Source organism: Bactrocera tryoni, chromosome 3 (genome assembly GCF_016617805.1).
Source record: "Bactrocera tryoni isolate S06 chromosome 3, CSIRO_BtryS06_freeze2, whole genome shotgun sequence".
In the NCBI taxonomy this organism is placed as follows: Eukaryota; Metazoa; Arthropoda; class Insecta; order Diptera; family Tephritidae; genus Bactrocera; species Bactrocera tryoni.
The window spans coordinates 53,336,961-53,361,977 of record NC_052501.1 but is presented as its reverse complement, the minus strand read 5'-3'; the positions used below and the strand labels follow the sequence as shown (position 1 = coordinate 53,361,977).

Below are 25,017 nucleotides of genomic sequence, written 5' to 3'. Positions count from 1 at the left end.
ATAACATTTTGACGCCCCAGCGTCAATTAAGAATTTCAGCGATTTCCCAGCTACTGCTCGTTAGATGAACGGGAGCAGGGACGCTCCGCTAAAAAATTAGGCGCATCTTCTTCATTTTCAGGTTCATTTTCAGTTTCTATTTCTGCCGCTGCATCATAAGCGGCTTGATCGTACTGCTTTTCATACACTTCGCTTCTTTATTCCGTCAAATGGTTAATCCTCTGGCGTCTGTAGTCCGACGTTCTTTGAGAATTCGCAGGTCTCTTGAACGCGCCTTGTGGTTGACTATTGCTAAAGGGATGTGCTATAGGTAAGATTGAGTTATGCGTAATCTGGTTGTTCTGGTTTGGAAAATTAGTGCTCTGACGGAACCGTGAGGATGGATCGACTTCCATTTTCTCAACTTGGTCGCACTTTGGAGGGCGAGCTCCTTGCTCCCTGGTGAAGTAGGGGTTTTTTTCAGTCCTGTACTGAATGTCAGACTGCTTCTGATAAGATCGGTTTTGAGGTTGTCTGAGGTTTTTTTGCTCCTACGATCTTGCAAACTGGGCCGCAAATGCGTGCCTATCGTGATTTCCTTCTATTTCCTGGGCCATTGCAAGAGCCGAGGGCAAATCTTTGGGCTGGGCCGCAAAAAGAACATCCGTGATCCGTGCTTGTCATTCATGTACCGTACCTGGTCGGTGTCAAACGTCATTGTAGTTTTATTTGTGAGAAGTGTGAGTTTCTTTTCAATCTCCTCATAAAATTGAATAATCGACAATTGTTCTTGCCTTAGCGTTGCTAGCTCTTGCTCGAGCAGATGCAATGGTCGCTTGTCTGAGTATGTAAAATTTAAACGGCTAATGATAGCGTCGTCGGACCTTGTTGAATGATGCTAAAACGTCATCAGCCGATCCCCTAAGTCTGTTGCGAATTATGAGGACAGCTGGTAGTGTTTCGAACTACCCACGTAGGTTTTAAATATATCATACGCGGCCATAGCTGCCTGCCGCCAGGAGACATATTGCTCCTGTGAGCCATCGAACTCTCGAAGTGATTTACATAATTGCATCCAGGCCTTCATGACATTCTACCTCGTCTATGATTTTTATTGGTTCGTAAGTCTTAATTTCAGCAGCTGCCACAGTTGTGGCCTGAAATTGGATTGTAAGCTGCTCTAGCTTAGTTTCAAAGTCTTTCCTTTGTACTTGTAGTGCGGCGCTGACGGATTGATAATACCCCGCAGTTGTTGTTCATTCATGTCTTGTTCGCGTTTGAGACGTAAGTGCACAAAAAAACAACCACACTAACCACACTTAAATTGTCAAATTATCACTAATATAATTATAAACAGAAGGCGGAGACAAAAAAGTTTCACTTACATAATTTATCGTGTTGTCGACTACCAGAGTTACTTTTAACTGATTTCTTAAGTTATCTTTAATTAACTTCCTATAACTTCACTTCAGCGGTAGCGACGGTGTTGTCGACTACCCAAGTTATTTTAATTGAGTTAACACTTTGAGTCTCTTTCAAAAACTGTTTATTTAATAATCAGTAAGCTTACTGCTAACCTGCTACCGTTAGCGTCGGTCTCTAATTACTTCCATAAGCATTCCCACGCTCATGTGCCATGCTCATGCATCGAGCTGATTATCGAATTACAACAGCTGACCAAACATTTAATTTGATAGCGCATGAAGTAAACGATCCAGACAGCATGCATTGCAATTTTTGGCAGCATGAGAACTTCATTACGTTAACTATTGTTAACTTGTTTATCTATAACTTTCATAACATACTAGTTGACCCCGCAGCCGTTGTCCTGCGTGAAATTATGTGTTTTGAAATGAAAAGAAAGTTGAATTTATATTGTGTTGAAAATCATTTATTTGCGATTTTCTAAATGTTTTCCAATGTAGCGCAGCTTGATAATCAAAATGTTTTGGTTTCTGTTCTGGTGCGTACTTGTACAGAGAAGATTGTTTTCCAACTCGTGAACGCGCCACGTATATCTGGCCGTGTGAAAAACATAGCATTTCCAGATTTATGCCACACTCTTCTAGCGACTATCCGTGTGTCCTGTTGATTGCCATCGCAAATGCAATTTTCCCTGGAAACTGAATACGTTTGAACTGAAATAGTTGTCCCCTTGTATTCGATAGGTGCGTCACAATCAGTCAGGTTCCATTACACAGTTTCGGCGGATGAAGATTGTGAAACATAATGACAGATCTAACTTTTAAACGCAAATGATGTGGCGGCATGCCCTTAAATCGTAGTCCTTATTTCGTTTGCGTGGTCGTCATCAAAAGGGGGGTCTCTCATCCGAGGCTGGTTGTCACTGTTCATTGGGGGTGTTTTTTTTACGTGGCGGGTCCCAAACCCAGCGCACAACCCTATGTAGGGGATATTTCGCCTTCTCAATTTAGCTCGCCTTCAAACGGATGTTCTTAGGCTACCCAGAGGATACTTGGTCAAAGACCGGAAGTAGTGAGCTGCTTGAGTCATATGTAAAAGAATCGTTTCTGGCCACTCCCAAGTGAATGGCGATCAGAGAACTTTCCTCACTTGCGTGAACTTCTACACATGACTCCATCCTCCGTAAACACCACCAACAATGTCAGCCTAGAAATCCAACGCAGGATAACTCTTGCCAACAGGTGCTACTTCGGACTGAGTAGGCAATTGAGAAGCAAAGTCCTCTCTCGACAAACAAAAACCAAACTCTATAAGTCACTCATAATTCCCGTCCTGCTATATGGGCAGAGGCGTGGACGATGTCAACAACTGATGAGTCGACGTTTCGAGTTTTTGAGAGAAAAGTTCTGCGAAAGATTTATGGTCCTTTGCGCGTTGGCCACGGCGAATATCGCATTCGATGGAACGATGAGCTGTACGAGATATACGATGACATTGACATAGTTCAGCGAATTAAAAGACAGCGGCTACGCTGGCTAGGTCATGTTGTCCGGATGGATGAAAACACTCCAGCTCTGAAAGTATTCGACGCAGTACCCGCCGGGGGAAGCAGAGGAAGAGGAAGACCTCCACTCCGTTGGAAGGACCAAGTGGAGAAGGACCTGGCTACGCTTGGAATATCCAATTGGCGCCACGTAGCGAAAAGAAGAAACGACTGGCGCGCTGTTGTTAACTCGGCTATAATCGCGTAAGCGGTGTCTACGCCAATTAAGAAGAAGAAGATGTGGCGGCATACCAAACCTCTGCAAAGAAATTAGAAATTCCATTGTATAATTCACGGCTTCGTTTTCATTGTCAATACGATCGCTCGATTTGTGTGAGCGCAAACCTCCCGGAATTTAACTTTGAATCTTTCAGTGTAAGTCATTAACATCGGTATTTTAAGAAGCTTAAATTGCTTGTGTACTGATCGCGGTTACGATAATTTGGCCAATGGTGGGATATATATTCGTGATGAGTTCATCTTTCGTTGAAGTGAATTGACAAAAGACAGGTGAAATAGATATCGAACCACTGGAAGTATCAACCGAAATTTGCCCATTTCCAATTCTTAGCGAATACAAAAAAATTAATTTTTTTCGTATCCCATAATTGATGCTAATTTGAAGACTGATATGTCGATATGATCTTCGCGAAAAGTATGCGACCTTCAGTAGCATGCGAAGTAGCTATCGCATTATCCATCATTTGTTTCCAGTGATTATCATGCTCTAGCAATTGCAATTGCTGGCATGCTTCTCAAAAGTTGCACGCACAGTTACACCATTCACAATATGCAATGACTTAAATTAATTTGAACCGCGAGACGCACAACAGTCGGAAAACTTTCATGAATATGAAAAAAAGTAACTTTTTAAAATTATCCAATTGTACGACTTCTCCTCAAGAAAAGTATGCGGTTTTTTTAATTTCTAAACCTTCCGCGAGCCACAGCGAACAACCTCTAAAAATGTCATCAAGATTGGTTCAGCCGTTCTGGAGCCGTTTTTAACAAACAAACATTCATTCGTTTGTATGGGAAAAAGAAAAGGGCTGTCTTTAGGTGTTTTCCGGCAATTAGTCGAATTTTTCTCGCCATCTCGTAAAAACCATCTTTGAGCCTCAGCGAACATCTAGAAAAAATAATTGGCCTAATTTGTCCAGGCGTTGTTAAGTTATACGCTTAGCAACACATTTTGCGACTCATTATACTCTCGCAACAAAGTTGCTAAGGAGAGTATTATAGTTTTGTTCACATAACGGTTGTTTGTAAGTCCTAAAACTAAAAGAGTCAGATATAGGGTTATATATACCAAAGTGATCAGGGTGACGAGTAGAGTTGAAATCCGGATGTCCGTCTGTCCGTCCGTCCGTGCAAGCTGTAACTTGAGTAAAAATTGAGATATCATGATGAAACTTGGTACACGCATTTCCTGGCTTCATAAGAAGGTTGAGCTCGAAGATGGGCAAAATCGGCCAACTGCCACGCCCACAAAATGGCGGAAACCGAAAACCTATAAAGTGTCATAACTAAGCCATTAATAAAGATATTAAAGTGAAATTTGGCACAAAGGATCGCATTGGGGAGGGGCATATTTGGATGTAATTTTTTTGGAAAAGTGGGCGTGGCCCCGCCCCCTACTAAGTTTTTTGTACATATCTCGGAAACTACTATAGCTATGTCAACCAAACTCTATAGAGTCGTTTCCTTCAGGTATTTCCATATACAGTTCAAAAATGGAAGAAATCGGATAATAACCTCGCCCACCTCCCATACAAAGGTTATGTTGAAAATCACTAAAAGTGCGTTAACCGACTAACAAAAAACGTCAGAAACACTAAATTTTACGGAAGAAATGGCAGAAGGAAGCTGCACTCAGGCTTTTTTTTAAATTGAAAATGGGCGTGGCGTCGCCCACTTATGGACCGAAAACCATATCTCGGGAACTACTAGACCGATTTCAATGAACTTCAGTATGTAATATTTTCTTATCACCCCGATGACATGTACGAAATATAGGTGAAATCGGTTCACAACCACGCCTTTTTCCAATATAACGCTATTTTGAATTCCATCTGATGCCTTCTCTGTATAATATATACATTAGGAACCAATGATGATAGCGGAATAAAACTTTACACAAATACGGTATTTGAAAAATATGTAAATGACTGATAATGAAATCTCGATTATCACTTTATCGTGCGAGAGTATAAAATGTTCGGTGACACCCGAACTTAGCCCTTCCTTACTTGTTTTTATACTCTCGCAACAATGTTGCTAACGAGAGTATTATAGTTTTGTTCACATAACGGTTGTTTGTAAGTCCTAAAACTAAAAGAGTCAGATATAGGGTTGTATATACCAAAGTGATCAGGGGGACGAGTAGAGTCGAAATCCGGATGTCTGTCTGTCCGTCCGTCTGTCCGTCCGTCCGTGCAAGCTGTAACTTGAGTAAAAATTGAGATATCATGATGAAACTTGGTACACGTATTCCTTGGCTCCATAAGAAGGTTAAGTTCGAAGATGGGCAAAATCGGCCCACTGCCACGCCCACAAAATGGCGAAAACCGAAAACCTATAAAGTGTCATAACTAAGCCATAAATAAAGATATTAAAGTGAAATTTGGCACAAAGGATCGCATTAGGGAGGGGCATATTTGGACGCAATTGTTTTGGAAAAGTGGGCGTGGCCCCGCCCCCTAATAAGTTTTTTGTACATATCTCGGAAACTACTGTCAACCAAACTCTACAGATTCGTTTGCTTCAGGTATTTCCATATACAGTTCAAAAATGGAAGAAATCGGATAATAACCACGCCCACTTCCCATACAAAGGTTATGTTGAAAATCACTAAAAGTGCGTTAACCGACTAACAAAAAACGTCAGAAACACTAAATTTTACGGAAAAAATGGCAGAAAGAAGCTGCACCCAAGCTTTTTTTAAAAATTGAAAATGGGCGTGGCGTCGCCCACTTATGGACCTAAAACCATATCTCAGGAACTCCTCGACCGATTTCAATGAAATTCGGTATATAATGTTTTCTTAACACCTTGATGACGTGTACGAAAGCCAGGGTGAAATCGAGAGGTTCACAACCACGCCTTCTTCCAATATAACGCTTATATTTTGAGTTCCATCTGATGCCCTTCTCTGTATAATATTTCGAACCATTTCCGTAGCATCTATGGTTCGAAAGTGGGCGAAATATATTCACAACCACGCCTACTTCCCATATACCACAATTTTGAAGTAACCACTCAAAGATTTCGCACGTTAAAGTATTAAGTTCAACACAGAAGTGAAAATAACGGATAAAGCTTTTCATTGAAAATATCTGTAAATTTCTGGTGTAGCATAGCCCGAATAAAAATCACCGAGATCAGACCATTTTATTGAAAATATCGGTAAATATCTCAGATATTCTAAACATATTCATAGGAGATGTGTTCCTTCCAACAGTGTTCGTCTGTGCCAAAAATGGGCAAAATCAAGCCAATATTTCTTCTTGCCCCCACATACCTCTTATTTGATTTTCACAATTCTAGTGGACTTTGTGCCGAATATATTGGTCAAATTTTGAATTACCTTAATAAATTTGCATGGAAATGTGTTCATACTTAAGTCAACGTGTTGGCCCCCATATACATATGTATGTAATAACACGATTTCTGCCTTTACTTTTTACTTTACGCCGAATATGTATATTGCGTACTTCCTAAGATATCTTTAAAATATTATAAGAATACATATATGTGACCTGGAAAACGGAAAGGGGGCTTAGGTGTCAAAAAATTAATTTTCACTTTTTAGTTGGTTCGGATGGAAGATGAGGTGCTTTTTCACGTGATAGAATCCAAAAAGTCATAACTTGTTTGAAAGTTAGCTCCTTTTTCGTGGACCAGGTCACATATTATATATTAAATTTTTTAGGCTTTTACATGTAAAATCCAACTATGTTTGAAAGTCAGTAAGAAATACTAACGTAAATTAATAGTAGTCTAGTATCAAAGGCACGCAATTAGAAAACCTGCTTTTCAGATGGACCAAATTAGTATTAATTGTTTAAATTTGGCTTATGCGAAAAGAAAATAGATAGCTTATGGACGGTTTAGGTATTAAGACACAGATGTGTACATAGACCTAATAATTTACAATATTTAGCATATATATTTAATGGGAATTAGTATTTATTCTTTAAAATTGTTTTCAATGTGTTTGGCTGCAAATCCCCTTACTCAAATGTTATTGAATAATTTTTAAAACAAAAATGGCAAATACCTAACCTGTGTCTATTCATAACAACTCAAACTTTCAACCTTGATATATGGTATACTTAAAAATTGCTTTCACAAATTTTCTACCTACATAGTTTTGCCTTCACGAGCGAACTTTTGCGGAAGATGAACTCCTTTGTTTCAGAAAGCATTAAAAAAAGCAATTTACGTAGGAGTTTTCCGTGTAAATACTTTCAAGGCTATTAAGCAAATTACTAATTTCTAAGAGATACATATATATATGTATGTACTATACGAGTATATGTATAATTTATATATTATTATGCTAGATGTTTATACTTTCAGTTACACTAAATAACTTGAGTAGTGAAGTCTACATTTTTAGCTGAAGTTTTAATTAATTAAGTGAAAATTTACCATAGTGGTGTTAGCATCATAAATCATATCAATATAATAAAATATAGAACGAATCTATATCATCATCCACTTGAAAAGAAGACTGAAAGAAGACCAGCAAGTTACCCTAAAAAGAGAACACAGGAGTCATTCGGAAGAAAAATCAGAAAGTATTTACACACTTGTTTTAATAGATTATGATTAAATTATTTATTTTTTTAATAGATTAAGATTAAATTATTTATTTTCTTTAGTAAGATTGAATTTTAAGAAATTATGCCTAGATTAAATAAAAGATCTGTTGTACAAAGTCGACTTGAAAATAGAAGACGTATGCAGATTCTTCGGGCTAACTCATTATATAGAGCTAGTGAGCAATCACATAATACTCAAAGCCAGGCTAATCGCAGATTAGATCCAGAAGTCCGCCTGTCAGAACAAAGTACCAATACAGTTCAACATAGGACAAGGCGACAAAATCAAGAGGTTCGGTCTGCTGAGCAAAGTATAAATACTGTTCAGCATAGGTCTCGGCGGGAAAATCCCGAAATAAGGTCAGCTGAACAAATCATAGATACCAATCAGCATAGAACCCGGCGACAAAATCCTCAATTTCGCTCTGAAGAGCAAAGTAGGAATACCCGAGAACATAGGTCCCGCCGGGAGAACCCAAATCTTCGGTCTGCTGAGCAAAGTATAAATACTGTTCAGCATAGGTCTCGGCGGGAAAACCCAGAGCTTAGGTCTGCTGAGCAAAGTATAAATACTGTTCAGCATAGGTCTCGGCGGGAAAACCCAGAGCTTAGGTCTGCTGAGCAAAGTATAAATACTGTTCAGCATAGGTCTCGGCGGGAAAATCCCGAAATAAGGTTAGCTGAACAAATCGTAGATACCAATCAGCATAGAACCCGGCGACAAAATCCTCAATTTCGCTCTGAAGAGCAAAGTAGGAATACCCAAGAACATAGAATTCGACGCCAAAACCCTATTATTCGGTCAAATGAGCAGTCTCATAATACCGTAGTACACCGAGAACTTAGAAGAAATCCTAACTATAGACATTTAGAGCGCATACGTGATCAGATACAAAGAGAACGTTCAAGAAGAAATCCTGAAACAAGGAGAGAGGAACGTTATAGAGAAACGCAACGACGACAGCTTATCAGGAGGGGTGCAAGGGAACAAATTTTAAATCAGAGACGTCAACAACAAAACCTGGTCCGTATTCATAGAGAAAACTTAACAAATAGGCAAATTCAAAATGAAAGGCAGTCCCAACGAAATATATTAAACAGAGAAAATAATGTCTCTGATATTTTTGCAAATGGTGACATTTCAAGAGATTTTCGAAGCATTTATTTTGAAAATATAAAGAAATGTCCCACCGAAATATGTATTTGCTGTGGGCATTATGGTTTCCACATCAAGTACGCAAGTTAAATTTCGGAACTATAGCTCAAGTTCACCCAGATGCTACATCTGTTTTCTTTTTAAAGCAAAAGTTTCCTTCTGAAGATGGAAACTACAATTTTTGCTTAACTTGCAAAAATGGGATTGCCAAAAATAACATACCAAAAATATGTTTGTTAAATGGTCTAGACTTTCCGGATATACCAGATTGTTTAAAAAATTTAACCCCTATTGAAGAAAGGCTAATAATGCCTCGATTGCCTTTTATGACCATTCGTCCATTGGGATATCAAGGCCAAAGTTCGATTAAAGGTGCCGTTGTCAATATACCTATTTCTGTTAATAATGTTGTGACATCTCTACCGAGGACTTTTGATCAAACTCATGTGATACAAATTCACTTAAGAAGACGTATGGAATACAATCATGATTATATGACTGATACCATACGGCCTGCGAAGGTTATGGAAGCTTTGCGATTCTTAGTGAATACTCCTCTGTATCGTGAGCATAATATACACATAAATGAGAATTGGATTTCAGGCTTTAATAACCAAGAAGAAGTTCCCTTTGTTGCATCTGCTGAAGATGATAGATTGGTTCAATCTCTTTATGAGGAACAGACTTCCCATAATAATCACACAGACATTCCCATAGCACCCGTACCTGCAGAACTGAACCCAGGTAGTCAAGAGACTCTTTTAGACAATATTCCTATAGAAAACATGGAATATAACCGTTTAGTTATAGCGCCAGGGGAAGGGCAAAGGCCAATTGACATAGTTCAAGATAATAATTCGGAAGAATTGTCATTTGGAACAATATACGTTGGGCAAAAACGTACATGCTCTGAAACATATAGTAAGATAGTACGTTCCGAAATTCGCCGCTTTGACCGCAGAGCGTGTACCATTCCGAAGTTGTTCTACGACTATAAAAAATTAGAACTACTGCAAATTAAGAATAGTACATCCATTTGCCTCCGAAAGTTTTCAGGTCGTAACCGTGTTACGGCTCAAAATGTATTAAATGAAAACTTTGTTCAAAACTTGATTCAACATGATGACGGTTACAAAGTTTTGAAAGGTGTTAGATCCTCTCCTGCTCACTGGGAAGCTGAGAAAAAAAAGCAATTGCAATGATTCGCCAATTTGGGCTTCCAACCTTTTTCATAACTCTATCGGCTGCTGAATCTCAGTGGGTTGAGCTGTTGGTTATTCTGTCGAAAACTGTTGATTCAAAAGATATTTCACAAGAAGAAGCCAACATTTTATCAACCCAAGATAGATATCGCTTAATCCGCTCAGATGCGGTTACTTGTGCTAGATATTTTGATTACCGCTACCGGCAAATCCTTAAACTTTTTAAAGATAATACCGGCATTTTTGGAACACATTTTGTAAAAAACTATTACTGGAGAGTAGAGTTTCAACAGAGAGGTTCCCCGCATATACATGGCATGTATTGGCTTAATAATGCTCCCAAGATCAACCTTCAAAGTCCTGAGACATTCTCCGAAGTCATTGATTTCATTGACACTTATGTTTCAACAGATAGTTCAGTAAGCCACTTGGAACATTATTTAGATTATCAAAAGCATAATCACAGTCGGTCGTGTACTAGAGAAATAAGAGGACAACAATTTTGTCGTTTTGGTATACCATATCCACCAATGCCTTGCACACAAATATTGCTTCCTTTTCCAGACACAACCCAAGATTTGGAAAGGCATAAGGAAAACTTTTCTAGAATTCAAAATGTTTTAAATTCAACTCTGACTACAGAAGATATATCGAATTTAGATAATTTTGAAAATTTCTTGAGCGATAATAGAATAAACATGTCTTTTGATGACTATTTGTTAGCTCTGAGATCAAGCTTATCAAAACCTAAAATTTTTCTGAAAAGAAAAATGCAAGATCGTTTTATAAATGCTTATAATCCTCTTATTTTGGAACTCCATAGGGCTAATATGGATATCCAATATATACTGGATGCATATGCTTGCTGTTCCTATATAATTAATTATATTAACAAATCGAACAGAGGAATTTCTAGGCTCTTAAATGAAGCTATATCAGAAGTAAATGCCGGAAATTATACAATAAAGCAAAAACTTCAACATATAGGTCATAAATTTATATCAGGCACGGAAATATCTGCACAAGAAGCTGTTTATTGCTGCATTGGGCTTCATCTTTCGGAAGCTAGTAATGGAGAAATATTTATAAATACCTCACGACCAGAGGAACGTGTGCGAATGGTAAAACCTAGGGCGGAACTTCAGAACCTTCCTTCAGATTCTACTGAAATATTTGTAGCTGGTATTTTAGACCGTTATGTGCAGCGGCCCGATCAGTTAGAAACTGTTTGCTTAGCAGATTTTGCATCTATGTTTAAATTTGTGAAATCCAATAGAATAGTGCAAGACAGTGATCATGAAGAAGAAGAGAGGGAAGATAATAACGTACCAGATATTGGGGTACCCATTGCACTTAGAGACGGCAGCGGTTTTGTTAAAAAGCGTACCAAACCAATTATTATTCGGTACAGAAGGTTTAGTCCTGATGTGACCAAAGTTGAGTATTTCCGCGAAATGGTAATGCTTTTCTATCCATGGCGGAACGAACAGGAAGATCTTATTGAAAATGATAATGAGCTAACTTGTATAACTCACCGTATTTTAATTGAGGGAAATCGAAAAAAATATGATGTTTTTGATCAAAGAGAACTGGAAAGTGTCTTAGAAAGTCTTTATAATGAGACAGACTTAGAAGAAGCTGTACAAAATGAACTACCTGTTGTGGAAAATGAGTTTCGGGTGTTAGCACTTCCAGAAATAAGCCCTAATATTAATTTGCTGGATTTGCATGGCGAACATACAACAGATAATGGTACTGAATCTGATTGCAATATTAGGCTTATTAAACTACCCCCTTTAATTTCGGTTGAGGAATTATTTTCTCTAGTTCAAAGTTTAAATATTAAGCAAAGAACATACTTGACTCATTTGATGCATCAGATTAAAACAAGTCGACCATTTTATGAATTCATTGGGGGCGGAGCAGGTGTTGGAAAAAGTCGTTTGATATCTGCAATATATCAAGCTCTTAACCATCGCTTCAATTCTACACCTGGATCCATCCCAAGTTCTTTAAAAGTTCTCCTTTGTGCACCTACGGGTAAAGCAGCATTCGGGATAGGTGGACTGACACTTCACTCAATATTTTCTCTTCCTGTAAATCAGCTGAATAGAGAGTTGAGGCCCTTAAGCAGTGACATAGTTAACTCTTTGTATTCCAAACTTGCTGATTTAAAACTAATCATAATTGATGAAATATCAATGGTGGGCGCTCGAATGTTTAGCTATGTTGATGCTAGGCTTAAACAAATTTTTAAAACAAACAACCCATTTGGTGGCATACCGATTATAGTGTTTGGAGATTTGAAGCAACTCTCACCTGTTGGAGATAGGTGGATATTTTCTTCTAACTCTAATGATGCTTACAGCACTTTAGTTGGTTCTCCTTTGTGGGACTTATTCAAATATTTTGAATTAACAGAAATAATGAGACAAAGGGACGATCAAGCTTTTGCTATTGCGTTAAATCGTATGGCATCTGGCACTATGACAAATGATGATATATCATTAATTCAAACTCGGGTAGTTAATTCTGAAGAAGTCCCCGATGATGCGATCCATTTATTTTGGTCAAACGAAGAGACAAATAATTTCAATGCCCTTAAGCTCAGTCGAATTACAACTGAAGCTATTTCTTCAACTGCCAAAGACTCTGTAAGAGGAATGGGTATAGGTGATCAACAAGGGAATATTTTGGAAAGAGTTCAACTTTTCAAAACTTCTGAAACACAGGGACTTCCTTTTCAGTTGACACTAAAAACCACTGCAAAATACATGATTACAGTGAATATAAACACATGTGATGGTTTAGTTAATGGGGCAACTGGAGAACTAATGCAAATTGATTATCCAGTAATTCTTTGGATTAAATTCTTGGAACCTTCTGTTGGTTTGATAGCACGATCAAAAAAGCCTCATCCTTTAGAAAGTTCTTGGACCCCAATTGAAAAAGTTATTAGATCTTTTCAATATAAAAGAAATGAGCAAATTATAATTGAAAGAAATCAGTTTCCAGTTGTTCCAGCTGAGGGAATAACCATTCACAAAAGTCAGGGTGCTACATATAATAAAGTTGTCGTTCATACTCGACCCAGAATGCCTAGAGCTTCGATATATGTCGCTTGCAGTCGAGCTACTACGGCAGTAGGTCTCTTTATTATCGGAAATTTTATTCCTCCTAATAAATTTTCTGAATCGGATCCAGTATTTAGGGAAATGATGGAATTGAGCACATCTAAAGCCCTGATTACAAGTTTCGATTTTATGATTTCTCGATCATCAGCACTTCAAATTTTATATCATAATGCTCAGAGTCTCCACGCTCACATTAACGATATAAAAGGCGACTGTCTGATGCTATCTTCAGATATTTTATGCTTCGTAGAAACCTGGAGCACTCCTGTTGAACATTTTGAGATACCAGGATTTACTCTTATAAACGAGCTGAAGATAGATAGCACTGAGACAAGCAACCGAAATAAACGGGGCCTTATAATTTATGCAAAGCATAGTGTTGCCAGCTCTATAGAACCGAAGATTATGAAGAAGATTTATTCAGACCGCAAAGTTTTAGAAGCAGTTTTGTTTAAATGTTTCAACAACAATATTCTGGTTCTTTACAGAAACTCAGCTTTTCCCCTCAGGCTTTTTATTGCAGAACTTCAAGAAATTCTTACTACAGAGTTGTGCAATCAAAATGTCTTAATTGTGGGAGATTTTAACATTTGCTTAAAGTCTGCAGGGTCTACAATAAAAAATCTTCTTCAAGATAAAAACTTTAGTTCCCTGCTTAGTGTAGAATATTCAACTACACCTGCGGGGAGGCAAATTGATTGGGCATTTTCAAACATGGATCATTCTCATGTTGATGCTATCACTTATGAGGCAGTGCATAGCTATCATGATGGTATTTGTGTCTCTATTTCGGACTAAGGCTATGTACAATAGTATCTTTTTCACACATAAGAGCATTAGAATAGGTTAAAAATATGACATTATGAATTAATAAATAAATATTTAAACTTAGAAATTTTAAATCATTTGTATAATTTGTTAGTATATAAGAATTTGTATAAACATAAGGTAGAATTAAAATAATTTAACAAATCTTTCAAAATTGTAATATTATATAATAAAATATACATTATTATATATTAAAAGAAATGCAGTTTTTTGAAAAAAAAATATTGTTTTAAATACAATATATATTTTTGGTAATATATAAGAATTTGTATAAATATAAAGTAGAAGTAAATATTTTAAGAATAAATGAAATGTACGTAGGATAAATTTTGCTATTTATAAAATCATATCTTTAGGTTTTAAAAATAAAACATTTAATTATTAAAATATATAATACTTATTACTTCTAAATCAAACCTATATAATCTTATTGATGTAAGAAATAAAATGTGCATTAACTTCGAAAAACGATTGTTTTTGTTTTTTTACATAGTCCTCAATACAGTCAAAATAAATGAAAATACAATTCAATACTCAAAGTACACAAATTGATCTAATCTAATTAATTTTACAGCAAAATAAAAAAATATGTAAATGACGGATAATGAAATCTCGATTATCACTTTATCATGCGAGAGTATAAAATTTTCGGTGACGCCCGAACTTAGCCCTTCCTTACTTGTTTCATTTATATATTCACTAAAGTTGATTGTGCGCAATTTATCGTGGTGTTTGCGGCTAACTCATCTTTTTGTAGAATAACAATGAAAAGTGTGAGATAGTCTAAAAATTAAAACCACTACACCCATAAACACAGCTATTTTTTTAGCTCCTTACACTGTGGAACATTTTTGGGATTATTGTCTGGGGGGTGAGAAATTCCAAGTCAGGGTGATGGTACTAGGTCAGTATAATAAAACCCTCAAAGGGTTTGGCGTTCGTATGTGTCAGTTTTTTTTTAGGACCTTTTAAATTTTTTCCTTATCTTGATGTTTTTTCGCTTAGTTGTAAGTTGTTCAAATCCGGATGTCTGTCTGTCCGTCTGTCAGTCTGTCCGTTTATTTGGACGTTATTTTTTTGGAAAAGTGGGCGTGGCCCCGCCCCTACTAAGTTTTTTGTACATATCTCGGAAACTACTATAGCTATGTCAACCAAACTCTATAGGGTCGTTCAAAAATGGAAAGAATCGGATAATAACCACACCCACCTCCCATAAAAAGGTTATGTTTAAAATCACTAAAAGTGCGTTAACCGACTAACAAAAGACTTGGAATTTGTCACTCCGCAGATTAGCTGTTGTACTGTGTTATTTAAATTCCAACATTCATTTAAATTTTTTTCAAGGCATCCAAGTTTTTCAGCGCTTTTAGAAGTCTGCGCCGTTACAGGCACTGAACGGAACGCGTATACCGTTCCAAATTATTTGTTGTAGGCTCCATTTTTTCGCTTAACTAATTAATTTAATTTCCGATTTTACAAATGAACAAAGAACATTCTGCTGAATTTGTTACTGACGTTGCCGTTTTTCAGAAAACCGCGCGAGGCGTACCAAAAGCCATTTGCTGTATTCCACAACTCCTCCGCAGTCCATGTATTGAAACTCCGGTGTATTCTTCAACCGCTTGAGTTGTTGAGTTTGTCGTTATGTTGCAGTGCGGTTTTGAATGGCACAAAGAAATACCGCAAATGTTGACAACAGAAAAAGCAGTCGGACCAGGCTTACATAGAACGTCAAAAGCATTCCCTATTTCTTTTCCTCCCTATTCCTCTGCCCATCTTACTCTGGTATATTTTCAAAAGCGTGTCCTTCAAAATATACACACGTTGAGTGATTTTTTCTTACTTCGCTTTTCCATCTCTAGAAAAAATAAATTGAAATTAAAATGGTACGTAGCGATAAGCGCAAAAAAAAGCATACTATGAAAGAAATGTTAGCGATAAGCTTTCGGTATGTTGGGAAGAATGCGGCGAATAGTGGAAATATTGTGAGTGTTTATTAGTTGCCAACTTTTTTGGGTTTGAGAATGAAGCACTGGATTAAATGGAAAAAAATTTGTTTTTAATCATTTATAAGAAACATTTATAAAGTTGGTACTCTATGCCTTAAACTCCCGATTTCGAAACATTTATTACTAACGCTAATTAAGCAAGAACACTCATTCCATATCTTTGTACTTCTTTTTAATTTATCGAAATTATCTCAAAAACAAGAAAAAATGTTAACTTCGGCTGCACCGAAGCTAATATACCCTTCACAGGTGCATTTCTTTTAGTAATTATGTTCAGCTTGTATGGAAGCTATATGCTATAGTAATTTTTTCGGTGATTATATTATTTCCTTAAGCAGTACTCCATGTCAAGTTTCGTGAAGATACCACGTCAAATGCGAAAGCTTTCCATACAAGCCCTTGATTCCGATCGTTCGGTTTGTATGGCAGCTATATGGTATATTGAGCCGATCTGCACAATTTCGTCTGATATTACATTTTTTCTTTAGAAAATATCCTTTGCTAACTTTTGTTAAAATACATTGTTAAATGTGAAAGTTTTCCATACATGAACTTGATTCCGATCGTTCAGCTTGTATGGCAGCTATATGCTATAGTTAACCGATCTGAACAATTTCTTCGGAGATTACATTTATTCCTTAGAAAATATCCTTTGCTAACTTTTGTTAAAATACATTGTTAAATGTGAAAGTTTTCCATACAAGAACTAGATTCCGATCGTTCAGCTTGTATGGCAGCTTTATGTTATAGTGGTCCGATATCGGCAGTTCCGACAAATGAGCAGCTTCTTGAAGAGGAATTGACGTTTGCAAAATTTCAAAACGATATCTTAAAAACTCAGAGACTAGTTCGTATATATACAGACAGACGGACATGGCTAAATCGACTCAGCTCAACATACTGATCATTTATATATATACTTTATAAGGTCTCCCACGCTTCTTTCTGGGTGTTACAAATTTCGTGACAAACTTAATATACTCTGTTCAGGGTATAATAACCTAAATTTTCTCCCTAATATTTCCTTATTCTCCAGGATGTCGGGGGATCACACTTAGATTGTTACGTATTGACTTTGTGAATCTAGATGAAAAACTCCTGTAGTTGGATATCAGCTGTCGGCAAAATACCTGAACATGACACAAATCTGCTTAGGGTTTTTATTTTTATTTCCGTTATTTTGCCCGCTTATCTAAAAGTATGAGATCCAAGATTTTGTTTGCCTTTCTAAGGCAAAATTGGGTCATTCGAGGTGGTAATTTTTAAATTGTTCTATCTCATATTCTTCGAAACATCTGATGCGGCTGGCACCTGGTAAGATGTTCAGTCTGCATCCGCATGAATCACGATCAGATAGTGTTCAATTACAACACTTACAACCTTTGAAAAGTGGACCTTGAACAGAGCTGGTAGTTGACCAATGCTTGCAGAGCTGGTCTGAGCCCCAACAGTAGTGAGCCACAAGAGGCCAACGGCGTTCCTACCTGTTTCCATTTAGCATTTGTTGAGAGTTCAGTACCTGGGTTTACAGTTTTCTGCAAAATCGCTGTTGTTAGCTACCCAAACAAATATAATCATATAATAACTGTACGCTAGAGATAAGAGTCCAGACATTCCTTCACTAGTCTTGACGACTTATTAAGGAACTCAGGGCTGATATTGCTGCCCTACTTTCGGAGTGAATAGTGGCCACTCTACACTTTAGCTGATGGAAAGTTCCAGACAGTTTACTTCACCACCAACCTCTTCGCAAGCTTTGATCCGTTTGTAAGAAGGCTCACCATCCCTCTGCTCCAATGAGTCTCTCTAACATATGTGAGCAGAGAAACGACAGCCAGATTTAGGCGCGTAGACCTAGTAATCTATGTAAGTATGATGGAATGAGAATTCCAGAGTGCCCAGTCTCGCAGTCATCTAAGTGCTGTAGCGTTTTAGCCATCAGGTATAATTGAGTCGAGAATATTTTTACTCGTATTTCCCGTATATCATTAATTCTGTTTCTCTCCACATATTAATTCGTACAGAACTTGTACTCTGTATTCTTATTTCATTTTATCTAATAGACTTATTTTATCTGATAGGATGAAAATTGAAACTATGGAGATATTACCAATGATATAATATCGATATCAAATCACACCTTATAAAATAACATCGTCATATCTAATTAAAACTTTATAACATTATATCAAATTAAAGCTGAAACAAAAGGCTTTAAGCTACGCCACTTCAATAACAATAACATCATAATTTAACATCACATTAATTTAGTCTTATGAAACGTCATATTGTTTAACTCTATGTGAGGTATATTATTTCTCCTCTATATATATTCGACATTATATCCTAACTTGTGACGTCGGCAGATACCAAATATTACCATCTCCTACGAACAACTCCACCGCTTACAGCAGGCGATCGACGAGAAGAGTTGGCCAACAGGAAGGGTGTAGTGTTCCACCAGGACAACGCCAGACCACACATTTCGTTGATGACTCGTCAGAAGCTACTGGAGCTCGGATGAGAGATTTTATCGCATCCACCATATAACCCGGACATAGCGCCAAGTGTTACCACCTGTTCCTGTCCAATGTGTAAAGTTGAACTCGAAAGAGGCTGGTGAAAAGTGGCTGTCCGAGTTCTTCGAAAATAAAGAGGGGGCTTCTACGAGAGGGGTATTATGAAGTTGCTGTCTCGATGGAAACAGATTATCGAACGAAACTGCGCATATTTGAACGAAATCCGATCACTATAACACTTTTTATAAAACATTGAAAAAAGAGCAAAAAAGCGGAAGGGAGATATTTGACATCCTAATATGTGTACCTAAGTTCTAACGGCTCAGTCTTTACCGAAATCGGTGAAATATAATAGTGAAACTTAAACAACGATGTTCGTGGTAATTTCATGTGCTGGTACTGAAAAGGAGTAAAATCTTGTTTCCAATGTCCTCCATATATCGGGTGATTTTTTAAGAGCTTGATAACTTTTTAAAAAAAAAAAACGCATAAAATTTGCAAAATCTCATCGGTTCTTTATTTGAAACGTTAGATTGGTTCATGACATTTACTTTTTGAAGATAATTTCATTTAAATGTTGACCGCGGCTGCGTCTTAGGTGGTCCATTCGGAAAGTCCAATTTTGGGCAACTTTTTCGAGCATTTCGGCCGGAATAGCCCGAATTTCTTCGGAAATGTTGTCTTCAAAGCTGGAATAGTTGCTGGCTTATTTCTGTAGACTTTAGACTTGACGTAGCCCCACAAAAATAGTCTAAAGGCGTTAAATCGCATGATCTTGGTGGCCAACTTACGGGTCCATTTCTTGAGATGAATTGTTCTCGAAGTTTTCCTCAAAATGGCCATAGAATCATGAGCTGTGTGGCATGTAGCGCCATCTTGTTGAAACCACATGTCAACCAAGTTCAGTTCTTCCATTTTTGGCAACAAAAAGTTTGTTAGCATCGAACGATAGCGATCGCCATTCACCGTAACGTTGCGTCCAACAGCATCTTTGAAAAATACGGTCCAATGATTCCACCAGCGTACAAACCACACCAAACAGTGCATTTTTCGGGATGCATGGGCAGTTGGCCACCAAGATCATGCGATTTAACGCCTTTAGACTATTTTTTGTGGGGCTACGTCAAGTCTAAAGTCTACAGAAATAAGCCAGCAACTATTCCAGTTTTGGAAGACAACATTTCCGAAGAAATTCGGGCTATTCCGGCCGAAATGCTCGAAAAAGTTGCCCAAAATTGGACTTTCCGAATGGACCACCTAAGACGCAGCCGCGGTCAACATTTAAATGAAATTATCTTCAAAAAGTAAATGTCATGAACCAATCTAACGTTTCAAATAAAGAACCGATGAGATTTTGCAAATTTTATGCGTTTTTTTTAAAAAAAAGTTATCAAGCTCTTAAAAAATCACCCGATATTTAATTTTAGATGTCTTAAAATTTATTCATACCATATAAGTATATTGGTCAATATAAAGGCTACTTTAATGAATCTCAGAATACATTTTTGTCTGGTAATACTCGTAATATGTATATATTAATGCCAAGAATGGATAAAACCGTTTCAAAACCTAGCTCTAATTTTCTGACTCTACACCTAAGATATTGGCCAATGTGTAACTTACATATATTAATAAATTGGGTGAAAATATATTCTAGAGGAAACTTGATGTTCAAAGTTAACGCAAAACCACTAAAAAACTTTAAGCTCTTTTTATTGTATTAATAAAACTATGTGATATTTATGTAATAATGATTTAGTTTATCTAATTATAATGTGATTTAACGCTGAAATTTAATGATATAAACCCCAGCATGCTGTTAGCACCATATATTTCATATTGTGTCTTTCAATTCTCTGGTTATACGGTTGTAACTTAGCCTTTACTTATATGTGTTTGTGTGTTTGATTATAACATAACAGAGAGCTTTTCCTTAAAGTAATTTCTAACAGCTTTAGAAAACTCCAAATTACATTACTTTCTTCGACAATCAGGTTAACGTCTGCAAAAGTGTGATTATTTCTAAAATTTTCCATTGGAGGATGGAGTCATGTGTAGAAGTTCACGCAAGTGAGGAAAGTTTTCTGATCGCCATTCACTTGGGAGAAGCCAGAAACTACTTCCGGTCTTTGACCAAGTATCCTCTGGGTAGCCGTTTGAAGGCGAGCTAAAGTGAGAAGGCGAAACATCCCCTGCATAGGGTTGTGCGCTGGGTTTGGGACCCGCTACGTAAAAAAACACTCCAATGAAAAAGCAACAACAGCCTCGGATAACAGACTCCCCTTTTGATGACGACCATGACAAACGAAATAAGGACTACGAATTGAGGGCATGCAACTGGAATGTCCGGTCCCTTAATTGGGAAGGTGCCGCTGCCCAGCTGGTTGATGTCCTCGTAAAAACAAAGACTTACATCACCGCCGTCCAAGAAATGCGATGGACGGGACAAGGAATAACACGAGTAGGTCCTTGTGGCATTTTCTACAGTGGCCATAGAAAAGATCGCAATTTTGGTGTTGGATTCGTGGTGGAAGAGAGACTCTGTCGCCGAGTACTATCATTTACTCCGGTGGATGAACGTCTAGCCACAATCCGCATCAAAGCGATGTTCTTCAACATATCGCTGATTTGCGCCCACTCCCCGACGGAAAAGGAGGACGATGTGACCAAAGAAGCCTTCTATGAGCGCTAGGAGCGCGCTTATGAGAGCTGCCCCCGCCACGATATCAAAAGCGAGCTTAGCGACTTTAACGCCAGGGTGGGCAAAGAAGGTATCTTTGGCACTACGGTCGGTAAATTCAGCCTCCAAATTCAGCCTATGCTTATCTGTAGTACTAGATTCCAGCTTAAGAAGATTCATCAAGCTACCTGGCTGTCTCCGGATTGAAAAGCTACCAACCAGATCGATCATGTTGTGATAGACGGAAGACACGTCTCCAGTGTTTTAGATGTGGGTGCGCTCCGAGGTCCTAACATCGACTCGGACCACTATCTTGTTGCAGCCAAGATTCGCACCCGCCTCTGTGCAGCAAAAAACGCACGTCAACAAACACAAGGAAGGTTCGACGTCGAGAAGTTGCAATCACAAAAGACAGCCGAACGATTTTCTACTCGGCTTGCACTCCTGCTCTCTGAGAGCACTCGTCAACAACTCGGTATAAGGGAACTGTGGGGCGGCATTTCAAATTCTTTACGTACAGCTGCAACCGAAGCCTTTGGTTTTCGGAAAGTGCAAAAGAACAGCTGATATGACGAGGAGTGCCGTGTTGCAGCGGAGAGAAAACGGGCTGCCTACCACGTGCGGGATGGGATAGATACCGAGAATTGAAAAGGGAAGCGAGACGCATTTGCAGACAGAAAAAGAAAGAAGCCGAAATGCGTGAGTACGAAGAGCTTGATAAGCTGGCCGACAGGGGTAATGTTCGAAAATTTTATGAAAAAATGCGGCGGCTTACAGAAGGTTTCAAGACCGGAGCATACTCTTGTAGAACCCCCAACGGTGATCTAGTGACCGATGCCCAGAGCATACTTCAATTATAGAGGGAACGCACAACGCCAGGAGAAGGCAAACCCGATTCCCCAATCGATGACGAAAGAGCAGACGTTCTATTATCCGACCATGAAGAAGTTCGAATAGCAATTGCCCGCCGTCCGACGGATTGCCGGCCGAGCTATTTAAACACGGCGGCGAAGAACTGATAAGGAGCATGCATCAGCTTCTTTGTAAAATATGGTCGGACGAAAGGATGCCCAACGATTCGAAATAAATTGTGCTATGCCCAATCTATAAAAAGGGAGACCTCACAATCTACGCCAACTACCGTGGGATTAGACTCCTCAACATCGCATATAAGGTTCTATCGAGCGTAATGTGTGAAAGATTAAAGCCCACCGCCAACAAACTGATTGGACCTTATCAGTGTGGCTTTAGACCTGGCAAATCAACAACCGACCAAATATTCACCATGCGCCAAATCTTGGAAAAGACCCGAGAAAGGAGAATCGACACACACCACCTCTTCGTCGATTTCAAAGCTGCTTTCGACAGCACAAAAAGGAGCTGCCTTTATGCCGCGATGTCTGAATTTGGTATCTCCGCAAAACTAATACGGCTGTGTAAGCTGACGTTGAGCAACACCAAAAGCTCCGTCAGAATCGAGAAGGACCTCTCCGAGCTGTTCGATACCAAACGAGGTTTCAGACAAGGCGATTCCCTATCGTGCGACTTTTTCAACCTGCTTTTGGAGAAAATAGTTCGAGCCGCAGAACTAAATAGAGAAGGTACCATCTTCTATAAGAGTGTACAGCTGCTGGCGTATGCCGATGATATTGATATCATTGGCCTCAACACCCGCGACGTCAGTTCTGCTCTCTCCAGGCTGGACAAGGATCATCATCAAACAAACAGTCGCGACTTGGCACTCACGTCACTGTTGACAACGTCCGGTGTGTTTTACGTGGGCACCTGCTGACGACAGCCTTACTCCACGGCGCTCAAAAGCACAGCGGATCAAATCAATGCGTTGATCAGCGCCCTGAGAATGCAGAGCATTTTCAGTACCAATTGGCAGTGTGGAATGGACACACTAACCACCTTGGTAGGGTTCGAGGCCCATCTAAAACCTCTGCCGTGCTTTGGGTCCGGCACCCGGTTGCAATGCAACTCCACATTAAACTGACAAAGTCAGTTCTTCCCGCGATTTGGGTTTTAACCACAACCACCACGATACTCCCCGAGGGGCCAGTCCGCACGAGCAGGTTGGAGCGAAGGGCTCCTGCTCCCCGTGGTACCAGAATTAAGTCTCCGGTCAGACCTCGCAGCCGAAACTACTACCAGTTGAGCTTCCATACGGCTCTGGGCTGGTGGCCAGGGGTTGGATCCCATACACACATCACTTACACACACCAATCATACAGAAACTAACCCTAACTTCCAGCTGACCGCCTTCGCCGCTTAAATAGCTCACGCGCAAACGACCCTAACTGTTCGGTATTCCGACTAGTGGAGATCACACCACTAAAATCTAATTGTCCATCAGTCCAGCTAATCCCCATACCACCCAAATCCCTAAGGTCCGAGTACATCAGGCACTCCGCAATTAAATGCGACCAGTTTTCTAAAACTGCCCCACAAAAACACCCCGACGTATCCGATAGGTGCCTTTGATGCAAAAATGAAGGACCTGGCTTCGCTTGGAATATCCAAATTTCACTTTCAACCGTGCACATAATGAGCTATTTTAACTTATTGGTTGCCAAGCTTTACAACCCATTTCCATTTAAAAATTGTGGAGCAGACGTACGGGCATGTTGCAAAATTTTGCAATTGTTAGTTTGCAAATTGTGTGCGAACAGGAGGAGGAAACAAGCCCCACGCAGATTTGTATTGCATTTTGTTCGGTTTTTTATTGGGGGGTTGGGATTTGTGTGAGCCGATGCTAAGTGAGTGCTTAGAAGCGCTGGCGCGATGGGTTCACAAATGTACTGTTAGCAGGTTTAGCTCAACGCTGTGCGCTGGCTGCTGCTGGTGGCAAGTCGGCATAAACTTTTATCGGCAGCTTTGCCCTAGCACCGTTCAACAAGGCAACAACCAACCAACTCTGGCCAACTTAATAATTTTGCAAACAAAACAGAAAGTAAAAAAGAACACATGCATGCGATAATATGGTGTGGCTCCCCAAAGTTAGTTTGAGTCCATTCAGCATGTCACGACCAGCCAATCAGTCTTTGCAACGGCATTAAGCGGTATTAACTACAACATAACGGTGAGTGTACACTCAAATTATACTCGTATATATACATAAGGGTGTCCGCTATATCCAAAGTTAGTTTTTTAAAAAAAATTTCGCAATTAAATTTATGAATGAAATGTACTGAATTCATACAGTACAAAGTTTTTATAAAAATATTAAAACTTTTTTAAGCAAAAATATTGTTCTGGAATATCATTTTGTCCAAGTTGAAGACGTACTTGCTTAATGGTTTATATCAAAAGACTTGCACAAAAACTAGGAAGTGCGAAACCCCATCCTTCGAAATATCATTTTTCTATGTTGGTACGACTGTCGGTGACATAAATAATTAATGTTTAGAATCCGCTTGTCTTTATGAAGTACATAAGTGAGGTTATTAAATAAAGGAGATCAGAAAGTTGGAAAAGGGCTTTGGTGATTATTGTTTGTCGCTGGGAAGTGTTTTTGATTGGTACAAATTATTCAATGACGAGAACGCCTTGACGACAAACCACGTCCAGGACGACCATCAACATCACATGATGATCAACAAATCAATAAAAGAATTTGAATTATAATTGAGGTTTAACAGTCAGAGATCTTACTGGCATTGTTGAAAGATCGGATCAGTGAAAACCACAATGAAAGATCCTTTAGGCTTAAG

At 38.6% G+C, this 25,017-nt stretch overlaps 1 protein-coding gene across 1 annotated transcript in view; it reads left to right on the top strand.

Moving 5' to 3' along the window:
* Window positions 1–6,337: 6,337 nt before the first annotated feature.
* LOC120770678 (trichohyalin-like) overlaps window positions 6,338–25,017 on the top strand; it is a 94,745-nt gene continuing 76,065 nt past the window's right edge. Inside the window, exons 1-3 of the mRNA XM_040098265.1 lie at window positions 6,338–6,352; window positions 7,529–8,829; window positions 11,408–11,588. Coding sequence (XP_039954199.1) covers window positions 7,856–8,829; window positions 11,408–11,588 — 1,155 coding nt within the window. The 5' untranslated portion in view covers window positions 6,338–6,352; window positions 7,529–7,855. The remainder of the gene's footprint in view (window positions 6,353–7,528; window positions 8,830–11,407; window positions 11,589–25,017) is intronic.